This window comes from Melopsittacus undulatus, chromosome 2 (genome assembly GCF_012275295.1).
Source record: "Melopsittacus undulatus isolate bMelUnd1 chromosome 2, bMelUnd1.mat.Z, whole genome shotgun sequence".
In the NCBI taxonomy this organism is placed as follows: domain Eukaryota; kingdom Metazoa; phylum Chordata; class Aves; order Psittaciformes; family Psittaculidae; genus Melopsittacus; species Melopsittacus undulatus.
Window position 1 is genome coordinate 119585455 of NC_047528.1, and position 12248 is coordinate 119597702.

A 12248-nucleotide genomic window follows, 5' to 3' on the forward strand; every position below is an offset into this window, starting at 1 on the left:
AGTTCTCTGCACCCACGAGGGATGCGCTACCTGGGCCCTGACCTCTGTCATAACTCCAAACACATGAGGCTGGCTGAAGATAAACGGTTTCTCTCCCAGCTGCCATAGTGTTGCTTTACACCATCACTTACTCCTCAGTATATGTGGGAGAAGAGATAAGAAGGTGATAGCTGAGTAACTGTCCCTAAGAGGTCTGCAAATGGAGCTAGGTTCAACAGAGCAGCTTAGAGCACTTTAGTGTGTATCAGGACTTGTGAGAATCTGTCCCGAGTCCTAGAGATTAACTCTGGAGTGGCTCCTATGGCATTGGCATGTTTAATGTGAAATGGCATTTACATGTTCTAACGCTTTTCTGCTTAAATGTATGAACTGATGTAATTCCATTGCTCCGGTAGAGCCAAGACGCACTCCCCACCGGAAAGCATTGCCATGCTAGCTTCTAGCTGTGCCTTCCGCTGGGAACTTTGGCCCTCTCAGATGATGTTACAATAATTGGCAGCAGTTGTGCTTATGTAGGTCCCAGATCTTTAGAAAAGGTGAAAAGTTAAGGCTGCGAGTGAGGAAGAACGTTTTTGCTGTACAGCAGCAATACAGAAGGTCTCAAGCTTGTATTGTGGGAGAGGGCTGGATGTAAAATGTTTGGCAGTTCTGCTGTCTTAGGGCTTTGCATTCCCAAAGAAGAAATGTGTTGGAAAAAACCCCTCAACAGAACTGCCTGGGCTGATGAAGAGAGTTTATCCCTACCAGGATTTTGTTAGAAAGAAATGGAGTTAGACTTTGAAAGACTACAGTGTCTGCCTTGATAAGGCCCTTGAAAATTCCTCCAGCTGCTCTGGATACTGCACAGCAAATGAAATAAGGGAAGAGGCTGTATCTAAGGGTCACTTCTAAAACTTCAAATAGCAATCAAATGGTGTCTCGACTGTAAAGCAAACAGATCTGAAACTCTTGTGTGTACATTTTAGTGGTGGAACTCTTCTTGTGTGTTCTCTGGACAGCACCCTGAGTATTTTACATAGCTCTGTGTAAATATTTATATGTGCATGTATATAGAATAATATATAAGTAAAAACATACCTGTATGATCACTTGACAGACTACACAGTCAAATTAATTACTTGGCCATACAAGCCCAGCAAACTGGTCTCACTTTTACACCCATGTTCCCTGTCCTCTCATGGTAAAAGGCTCCTAAACACCATGGCCTTGTCATTTGAGAAAACAAGTGTAGGTTTTAAGCTGGACTAATCAATCTAAAAGAAAGATGAAGCCCTTACATCAATATTGCCAGATACACTTGCTCTCTGCCATGCCTTGCTGCAGGGGGATACCCAAGCTGCTGAATTTGGAGGTACCAGCAGCTTGGGAAGCTGCACCAAGCTGTGTCAGTCCTGGTTTGGCTAATGTGCTAATTCATGGAAGCAGAGGAGTGTGCTGCAGGTAGCAGAGCTGTTTCCAGCTCTCTCCAGCAGGAGCGTGGGCATACATCCCTGGAGCCACATCCAGGGTGTAGCTCACACCCTTGCAGCAGTTCTGTTTGCAGCAGTGAAGCCTTGCTCCACGATTCCCAGAAAATGCTTGCTGAGACTGTGCTTGAAGTGGCCCAGCAGCATGGCCCCAGAGAGATAAAGGGCCAGAACAGGCCCCTGCTAAGTGGTTTTTAAAATCACAGCTTCAAATGGTCCCTCCTGCTCTTAAGCACCATTTGTGCCACAAGGGAGAGATTAAACTCTCTTGGTGAAGATAACTGTGACCCATGTCAATGTTTTGAACTACACAGGCTCTGTCTGGCTTCAAATAAGCTGAGCCAGAGAAGGATTTAACTAAGGGTGTAGCGTAGCCCCAAATCTCTATTAGGTATCTGTGTTTCAAATTAATCATCAGCCACCTGCCCCATTGCACTGTTTTGTGTTGCCACCAATTGCCATGAAAGAGGTTTATTTTGTCCCTTTCTTTGGCAGACCAGCTCCTTTTCTTTTCCCTCTTTGAGCTGTGCCACACTGAACCCTTGCCAAGATGATGGACATGTCGGAATTCGGGGAGGCTGCTCCCTACCTCCGGAAGAGTGAGAAGGAGCTGATGATGGCGCAGACTGTTGCCTTTGATGGTGAGTTGTGGTACCCTTTATGCTGCCAGTGGCTGGTTAAAGGGGATAAGGGTTTCATCCTAGCGTAGGTCTGGGAGTGCAGACCAAAGCAGGATGCAAAGCCTCTGTTGTCCTTGCTGTGCTGCCTCTGCTTGTTTGAGGTAACTGGTTCAACCATGTTCTGGTTTCCTTACTCTGCAAAGTGATTAAAAAGCCCCAGGTAGTAATGAATAGAAATAATCTATCAGTTTATGGTAAGTAATTAGTCAACTACTTTTAGAAGCAAGGTGTATTTGTACTGATCTGCTAAAGTGAGGATTTATATGTGCCCTAAGGTGTAGTAGTAAGTATATATACAGCAATAACCACAGCATTTTGCTACTCAGAATAGTTGCTGTAACTAAAGATCTGAAGCATAGTGCAGCTACTCCACATTCTAAAAAGCCACATACATAACTCAGTGTGAGTTACCAAGATTTCTGCTTTCCAAGGCAAACCTCTGCAGAATATGCAGGAATAAGGGTAAATCTGATGGCTGGCAGGCAAATAGCGTGGGCTGAATTCCTCACTCAGATCTCCATTTTCTGTGTGACTTTTTAGCAAACGCCTTAATTTGGGCTTGGATCTCAGTTCCTCCATCTGCACATTGGTGATGGTGATTATGGATTTCCCGTGGAGGCTGAGGATTAGCCAGCACTGATGAAATATTTTGACACCTTGTGCTGGAAGGATCTAGAGGAAAGCAAGTGGCAATTTCAAAGGGCAGAGAACATTTGGGAGCCCTACACCTCCTGCTTGGACAAGCAGCTCCCTAACACAGAGGTTTTGTGTTGCTCGTGCAGAAAAGTAACCCCACAGTCCCACTTAGGTAGGCACGGTGTTACTGTTCGATGCAAGGCTGTGAAACCTCCGTCTCCTTAACTTTACAGGGAAGAAGAAATGTTGGGTTCCAGATGACAAGAAAGCTTATGTTGAAGGTGAAATTACAGAAACCAGTGGTGGAAAAGTGACTGTGCAGACAGAAGATGGAAGGGTACAAGAGCTGGTTTTGTCTGATCTGTGTCTAACCAGGCTGGAGCAGCAAGCTCCAGATATTAGCTGTCCTGCTTGAAGCTCAGTTGCCTGTTGCATGAAAGGGAAGCCCCTGTAGCTGATGCCATATCAGAATGACACTTGAAAATCCACCAAGGTTAAAGCAGCAGTGTGGTGGGGGGTAAACATGCATCAGCCACTGCACAGCAGCAGAAGGTCTGTGAGCAGAGCAACCAGCTGTAGTTCTGGCTTGGCCCCAGGGATAGAAGCCCAAGCTGTAGCTAAATTCCATGTCCCCTTTTGCAGCCATACCACCATCCTCCTTGCTTTTATCATCTTGGCCTTTCCCTGTTCTGATAACAGTGTTACATTCACGGGCTGGGTTTGAGCTAAAGGACTTCCTTCTGTGGGGGAAAACCCAACATATTCTCCTCTAAGGTGTATGAAGCAACAGAAAATCCCCGTGTTTTCCAGTGTGGCTGTACTCCTTTGTTTTTGCAGACCCTGACTATAAAAGAAGATGACGTGCAGTCCATGAACCCTCCCAAATTTGACATGATTGAGGACATGGCTATGCTGACCCATCTGAACGAAGCATCTGTATTGTACAATCTGAGGAAGCGCTACCGCAACTGGATGATCTATGTAAGGTTCATTGCAAGAGCAGACTTCACATTTTAACACGTTGTTGTGTTCTTCACTTTCAGTTTACAGCTTCAGTAAGTCACAAAACTGAGGTCTTGCTCATCCTTTCATGAAACAAGTTGCTTGGAGCTGGCTTGTGCCTGAATACAGACAAAACAATGAATAAGCTGGTGCCGAGTTCTTTGTTTTTCTTGCTTGCTTACAAGGGGGATGTCATGGGACAGATTTCCAACAGTCAAGGCATTGGAGAGGCTTAGTTTATTTTTACTCTCCTAATATTAATCCATGCCAACACCAGCCATGGAGATTTCTTTGTTAAGAAACAATGCCTCAAGCTTAGAGCACACACATAACTTCTTTAAAGTATGAGCCTATCTTTAGTTCAGTAATTTTATTCCCTTCATTTTCAGTGCTGACATCCGTCTTGTTTCACTCTGGCATTTTCCCTTGCTCTGTATCTTCCCCATGACATCATTAACATAATTTCTGTCAGCACCAAAACAAGCTTCAATAACATCTAATTTCATGAGGCCAAACTTTTGCTCTCAGTTTGCATCATTCTGTTGTGTCTGAAATCAGTTAGGGGAATCTATAGGGTTTTCTAGCCAATCCTTGTTCTGGCTTTTGGTGTTCATCAAAGGAGTGAATCCAACTTTCCTGCATGTAAATTCTGATGGTTAAACATTTTCTGCATTCCTCTAATAGCCCCTCTATGGACAAGTATGGCCTAGAGTACTGCTGTGCTTGCGGATCACTATAGGTAGAAAATTAAATTGGGCATCTTGCCTTAATCCATTTACTGGTTGGGGTTTTTCTTTTCCTTGTAGAAAATAAGACCATTCTGAAAGCAGGTCCTAATGCTATTCTTAGAGGAAGATACCTGGATTTCACCTGAGACTCGATTGAGCTCATCATTCTGTGTGCACATAGTGCTTATACCCATGTAATAACTGGGGTTACAACTGAAAACTCATTCTCCCTCAGAATGACCAGGCCCCAGCTAGCTGATATAGATAGCCCAAAGAGCAAATGAATATAGATTTTTACCAACTGTTTTTCTTCAAAAGCTGGGAAAAGCTCTATAGCTTTGGTAGAATAACACCATGAAGTTGTTTTCTTTTTGAACACCCACCAGATATTGCCCCAGAGTGCTCACATGGAATCCATCATGGGAGATTCTCCTCCTAATAATGGAGTTCAACAGGAAAGCTGTAACTTTTCTCTGTAATGGCTGTTTTCAAGAGGAAACAACTCTTGGGGGCTAGCAAGGCAGAAAATCAGACACAGGTCTCTTTGATGGTCCTTTGTTTTGATGAAGGGGTTGTTTCTGTTTCTGCTTGTTATCTTGAAAATACCTTTTCCTCTTTAGAAAGCTGTTTAATATCTGTAGTTTTGATACCAATTGCCAGTAAGAAGTCCCTTAGCAGACCAGTAGCTTTAGAAATTCAGATCAAAGGCTGAAATTCAATTCAGAGTTCAGACTCCAATCAGAAGCTGGCAACTCCAGGTCCTCCTTGGTTAACTAAGAGATTGTTTCTTATTCTGTGAGCAGTATTTGTTACTTTTATCTTGTGTTCCTCTCTAGACCTATTCCGGTTTATTCTGTGTGACAATAAATCCTTACAAGTGGTTGCCTGTCTACAAGTCAGAGGTGGTCGCTGCATACAAAGGCAAGAGGCGCACAGAGGCTCCTCCCCACATCTTCTCCATTGCTGATAACGCATACCACGACATGCTGCGCAGTAAGTGGCACTCTTTGAGTTCAATTTTGGGTTTGTTTCATTTAGTTGACATCTCTGGTACTGGATGGAAGTTTGTGAGAGCTTTTGCAGCGTCCAACAAATGTGCACATATATAATATGTCTATATACTGTTATATATATATATATATATATATATATATAACTTTAAGCTCCCCTGACTGTCCCTGTGCAGTTTTGCTAACAGTGAACTCTGCCATATAAATTATCTGCAAGGTGAAGCAATTTAGGTGTCTGAACTAGGTAAATCCGTTTGTAACAGCTATGGGGCCATGCCCCAAACACCAGTGAGTATTTTCCCAAACTTACTGTCAGTTTATGCTCAGTATTCTAGCACTTATAACACATACACTTGCAAAGATTAGTGAAGGCCAGCTATCTGGGGTGCTGCACACACACAGAATCACAGAATGGTTTGGGTTGGAAGGGATCTTAAAGCTCATCCAGTTCCAGCCCCATGCCATGGGCAGGGACACCTTCCACTAGTGCAGGTTGGTCCAAGGACCATACAACCTGGAATCCACATCACTTGTATGGACTTGCTGAGGATCAGTGTTGCGCTGACTGCCAAGGGTCTGGGCACCAACCCTGTGGCAATGAACTCTAGATTTTCCTTGATTTTCCTTTGAAGTTTTCTATCCCTGACCTTCAAGTTACTGGAAAAATAAAGGAGTTTATCAGCAGAGGGCAGCAGTGATGTGCTCACACCAGGTCCTGCGAGGCAGCAGGGTAAATCCCAAAGGGAATGTGATAGGAACACATCCTGCTATAACCTGGCTTTAATAAAATGTGAAGTGCCACAGCTGTGAAGGGACAGAAAGCACTGGGCAGAGGGGATGTGTGTGTGGCTGTAAAGAGATGCTCTTTTATCAGGTAAGGGTGAGATATGGCCAGGCTGCCCTACAGTTACTCTGTCATGCTAACTGGAATAATTAAAAAAGGAAAGACAAATTTGGGCTCAACAGCCTAAATTTCAGCTTGGAAAGTGGCTATGATGTAGCATTTGCTGAACTTGCTTAATAATATATTAAGGTTGCAAGGTGTCCTAATAAATGCTTATTTCTGGCTAGGCCATTAATAGCAGAGACATCATAAAACTATAAAGCACACGGCCAACTGAAGAAGCATACGTATGCTTAGTAAGGAATGGCCTGTGAACAAACTGCAGAATTACTTGGGGTTTAGTATTTAGGTGTTTTAATACTGCAGGAGCAGAAGACGTAGTCAGGAGTAAGAAAAGGAAGATTTTGATGACAGGAAATTACTTTCTTTGTTATAGTTTCCCAGACACAGGAGGAACATGACTGACTGACAGGTCTTTAATACTGACTTGAACAAAACATGAGAGGAGGATTCAGGGGCAGGGCTAGAACTTGCACTGCTGGAGGTCAGACTAGATGATGCTGGGGTTTATCTTTCCATCTTTGCTTTGTGTGATTCTCTCCTGTCCTTGAAGGACTCATTTTGGAATAGCTGATACCCATTTGCAATTATAATAAGCAATTGGTACAGCCTCATAAGCCTACTAAGTTTGTATATTTTCTCTCCCTTCCACAGATCGGGAGAATCAGTCTATGCTGATCACGTAAGTGCTTCTTTTGTGACTGATCTGAGACTCTGTTGCTGTGAAAAACTTAGAAGAAATAAAATCCTACCAAAATACAAGCTGTCCCTTGAAAGCCCAGCTACATTGCCCCTAACTTGATCCAAGCCAAGTAACTGGCAAGTTGGCAATCAGATGGCAGTCTTGAACCCCATGGGAAAGGAGTAGCTAAGGGTTTTATGGAGACTGGCCCATTTCTGATCCCCTGCCTGGTGCTCATTCCAAGTAGGTGTGAAAACAACTCAGCAGGCAGTTAAAGAAGCTTCTTCTAGGGTTAGTCTTGCTGTGGCTGTCCTCTTCATACATAGAAGACTCCTATTCAACATGGTTTCTTTTGCTATGTTTAAGAGTGCTTGATTGTTTAAGAATGCTGTGTTTAAGAATGCTAAGACACATCTAAAGGGAGGTAGATGACCAAGGTGGGAAAGAGCAGGCATGTCATTTCCTGGCAAGCATGAAAGATGGAGAGTTCTGCACAGTTCATGTGTGCTAGTGGATAATGCCAGCAAATCAGCTGCAGCTTTTCTGTACCTTATCTAACTCATGAGCTGCATATATGTATACCTCAGGTCCTCAGTCTGGGTGTTTATAACAAAACTTCATGCCCTCAAAGGAAGCTTAGTGTACTAGATGTCTGACGTTAAGTCACATTAAGGATTAGTTGCTGCTGTCATAGGCATTTGCCTCTTTGTTCAGTCACTTAAATGGGATTTCAATGGAAATGTCCATTACCAGTGAAATGGACGAACAACAGGCAGCAGAAATCAGTCAGTGGTACTGAGAACTGCCTGTGTACAGTTCTCAGGGGAGGAGCTGGCAGGACAGGAGGGTGAAAGGATGAGTTACAGCGGTTTGAGCAGTGCCTATGTTATCTTCCTCCTTCCTTTAGCGGAGAATCCGGTGCTGGCAAGACTGTCAACACAAAACGTGTCATCCAGTACTTTGCCACAGTGGCAGCCCTGGGTGAACCTGGTAAAAAGAACGTAAGTCTGCTGCTAGCTGTTTCATTTCAGACTGCCAAGGGTTTTGTGTTACATACAACTAACATCACAACTCTGCATCTTGAATGCTGGGCCATGTACACACCTCAGTAGGCACAATAAAGGAAAGAAACTGCTGGGAATAGATACTGATGCTTCCAAATGGCATTCCTGAGAGCATGCTGTTCTGAAAGTAGAAAGGCAATGCTCACTTGAACTTGCCAGCTCCAGATGCAGCAGTAAAACCACCCCTGGTTCTGAACAGCTGCTTGTTGCTACTGTTTTTTCCCAGGAGCTTTAGGTTTTGCATGTGTTCAATATGTTTCTGCTCATGTTAATTCTGGTCAAAAGATGGTAGAACTGTGAAGATTAAGAAATGTGATTTTTTTTCACATGGAAAATAGTCTTCAGAAGGACTGGGATTATCATTTCTCATCAAAATAACTCTTTTGTCGAAAGCTTTTTTTGTTCACAAAAAGAAATGTTTTGACAAAAGATTTTTCTCCAATCAGCTTTCCTATATTTCTCTTAGTGCAAGTACTGTTCTGCTTATAAGTGCTCTCTAAGGTTACAGTGAATGCTGTATTCATGCTGCTTTTCATCTTGTGTTGCTATGAGCTTATTAACTATGAGCTTCATTGCACTTGAAGGCTCATCGCTCTTTTGTGGTGAATTAACTGGTTCCTATGAGCTGGCCAAAATTTCAGCCAGGCTTGGGTTCTGTATGCATAACTCTCATCACTAGAATCTAATATACATTCACCTGAGGCCTACAAGACTCTCTTAACAAATGATTGACTGGTCCAGAACCAGCTTTCTGCATGCAATGAGGTTAGGGCTCATAATGGTGTCTGAGACCTTGTGTGCTCATGGAGCAATTGTGCGAAGAACAGATATTACAGTTGGAAGGTATTCCATGTAATTTATCTGCTCAGTTCACATTTTATTTGCATTATCATCACCCTCTTTTTTAATTCTTTTTTTTTTCCAAATAATCCAAGAATTCAAGTGCAGCATCATCTGAATCTGGTCTGTTTGCATCCTTTTCTTCTTGCCAACTGGCACCTGCTTCTTTTCTCTGCCCAGCTAGTCAGCCTTTTGGTTCCTTGTGGAACATTGCCAGAGCAAAATCAGGTAGATGGTTTGAGCAGGGGTTAAACCAACAACCTGGCTAGGAACAGCACTTGGCTATTTTGTGATGTATGGTGAACATGAAGTCAGAGCTGCATGTGCTTTTTGAAGGAAGGCTTCAATAAGTCCTGCTGGTGTTGTTGCCCACGGGACATCTAACTTTGCTAATACTTGTCTCCTTATCTTTTGTTCTGTGCTTCATGTTAGTACTCACATTCTATCTCTATTTTTTTCCTCTCTGTTGTGTTCCTGTTTTGACAGCAACCAGCTACCAAAACTGGGGTAAGTCATCAGCTTTGCTGTTTTACCTTTTCCACCTGAAAATGGGACTGGGCTCGCTCTGTCAGTTTGTGTCATAAACCTCAGTGTCTCACTTTGCACAGTTCCCCAGCAAAGCATCCCTGAAGCCCAGGCAGCTGAAGTAAAGTAGTGTGCTTCAGCCAAATGAAGTTTGTGCCAGTGACAGTTAATGCTTTTCTCATCTCCAAAACCCTCAGATATTACAAGCTCTGAGTGCTTTCAAATCTAATGCATTTTAGTGCTTGTCACTGTCTTTAATAGCCCCTCTCCTACACACATTCCCTTGGATGTCCTCACATGCCTCACAGCACATGGGAAGATATGGTGATTTCTTTCGTGTGCAGATGGCATAAAATACAAAATCTGCAAAGCAAAACAGTAGAGAGCAACAAAATGTTGGAGGTCTTTTAAACCATAATTGACTGACGGTCTTGCTATTATGCCATTCACACTGTACCCCTATGGTGGAGCTAAATCCGCTCCATCTCTAAGTGAACGCATGGCTGACTTACAATTGACATCTGAGTTTGTGGCCTGCAGGTTTCTCAATAGTATTTCAACCCTGATTTCTAGGGAACCTTGGAGGATCAAATCATTCAAGCAAACCCAGCCCTAGAAGCTTTTGGAAACGCCAAAACTCTGAGAAATGACAACTCCTCACGTTTTGTAAGTCCGGAACAACGTGTGTCCTCTTCAACAATGGCCAGCTAATAACACCTCTGGAATAATCCCTTTGTAAATTGCTTTTCCTTTGTCTACTAAAATGGTTGGATTTCCACACAGTGTAAGAATAGGACAGTAGGATTTCATCAGGAAAAAACTACAGGAAGAATGAAAGATAAAAAGAAATGTCCACCATGGGTAAATGTTTAAACTGTACCTGATCAGGGGACAAGCAAAGCCCAGCTTTATGAAGTCCTTTGAACAGCAATGGCAGATCGGCCCCAGGACTGCCTCTGCTGTGTAGTATTTATTTTCTACCATGGTTTCCATTAACCTAAATGATTCTGTCTCCCTATCAGAGCTCAACTTTGTCACTAAGTAAAATTATACCACAGTCCCTGACCCTTCCAACATGTCATCTCTCTGCAGACTTACACCTGCAGCAGTACTCCTACCTTGATTCATACTGTCTGCCTTCATGGCTGAGTAAGCTGCCCCTGCTTGTCCTCCAGTGCTGACATGACCTTGGAGTTCTCCTCATTTCCATTTGGCTTGTAGGAGAGCCATCCCCTCAGGAGCTCTGCCTCTGCCGCATCTGGTTAACATTGGCTCAGAAGTCCAAAAGGAATGGCATGAGGATGACAGCCTGAGTTTATAACCCATGCTTCCCTAACAGATCCAGGGGTGCAGAGGGTCAGAGTTTTTAAGCATCTGTGGAAAGCTACACAATTGTGTATGGAGTTTGTCAGCTGGAATGGAAATCAATTGTTTTAAAATTCGATGTGTTTGAATATGGGAAGTTAAAGGAAAACTGCTCATTTTTTATGAGTTTGGGGGCATGAATGTGCAAATTTAATGGGCAGAGCACAGTAAAATCACCGCACCTTTCTGATGTGAGTACTTGCATATAAGTTAGGACTGGAAATGAGAAGTCAAAAAAGGAGCCTGTGTGTCTTATTGCTCTGAGTCCAGCATTACAGTAAACCTGCATCATGAAACTGCAAGCTAGGTTCATTCCCATATCTTACCCTGGCAGATAAGTACACTGTTATCCTTTCCCCACAAGCTGATGACATAGCTGTATGTACAGATTTAGGCTTGGAAAAGTGTAGTATCATTGTTTGATATCTCTCATTGAAAATCTGCCTGCGCAAAACCAAGGAGTTAGCGTAAGCCAATTCTTTGGGCCAAATGATTGCCTTCAAGCAGCATCCTTTGTTTCCCTCTGTGTATACCATATGCACTAATTAGAATATTCTTCTGTCTGAATTAGGGTAAATTTATCCGAATCCATTTTGGAACCACAGGAAAGTTGTCATCTGCTGATATTGAGATCTGTAAGCAGCAAACTTTCTCCTTTTAAAGAATACAATTGCTCATCTGAAAGTTTGGAGGGCCTTACTGACTGCATTTTCATTTGTGCAACTAGATTTACTGGAGAAATCCCGAGTGATTTTCCAGCAGCCTGGTGAAAGAGACTATCACATCTTCTACCAGATCCTGTCAGGGAAGAAACCGGAGTTACTGGGTAAGCATTACATGGATCCACAGCTTGTAAGAACCAGTCTGCAGCTGAATAGACAGTAGCTGAAAGGCTTTAATGCATCTCCTTGAGGAAACAGAACTTCCACCCTCAAATATACTCTTTCAAAGATGCTGTTCCAATGGCAGCAAGAGAGATCAATTCCCTGTGATATACAGATGCAGGTACCCTATAAAGTGAAGTGTAGTGAAGGAAGTGGTGTAGCTCAGTGTGGAGAAAAAGGGTCTGAGGGAGACCTCATTGCTCTCTGCATCATCCTGACAGGAGGTTGTAGCAAGGTGTGTGTCAGTCTCTCTCCAAGGGAGTAAGTGATCGGACAAGGACATGACCTCAGGTTGTGCCAGGGGAGGTTTAGATTGGATATTAGGAAAAATTCCTTCACTGAGAGGGTTGTCAAGCATTGGAACAGGCTGCCCAGGTAAGTGGTTGAGCCACCACCCCTGGAGGTGTTTATAAGACCATGTAGATGTGGTGTTTAGGAGCATGGTTTAGTGATGGACTTGGC

The 12248-nt window shown here is 43.2% G+C and overlaps 1 protein-coding gene across 1 annotated transcript in view; it reads left to right on the forward strand.

The window, feature by feature from the left end:
- Nucleotides 1-2000: 2000 nt before the first annotated feature.
- Nucleotides 2001-12248, forward strand: part of MYH15 (myosin heavy chain 15) — a 44204-nt gene continuing 33956 nt past the window's right edge. The window contains exons 1-10 of the mRNA XM_034060206.1: nt 2001-2107; nt 3016-3119; nt 3620-3763; nt 5349-5505; nt 7081-7108; nt 8016-8109; nt 9499-9519; nt 10111-10203; nt 11474-11537; nt 11630-11728. Of these exons, the coding sequence (XP_033916097.1) occupies nt 2017-2107; nt 3016-3119; nt 3620-3763; nt 5349-5505; nt 7081-7108; nt 8016-8109; nt 9499-9519; nt 10111-10203; nt 11474-11537; nt 11630-11728 (895 nt within the window). The 5' untranslated portion in view covers nt 2001-2016. The remainder of the gene's footprint in view (nt 2108-3015; nt 3120-3619; nt 3764-5348; nt 5506-7080; nt 7109-8015; nt 8110-9498; nt 9520-10110; nt 10204-11473; nt 11538-11629; nt 11729-12248) is intronic.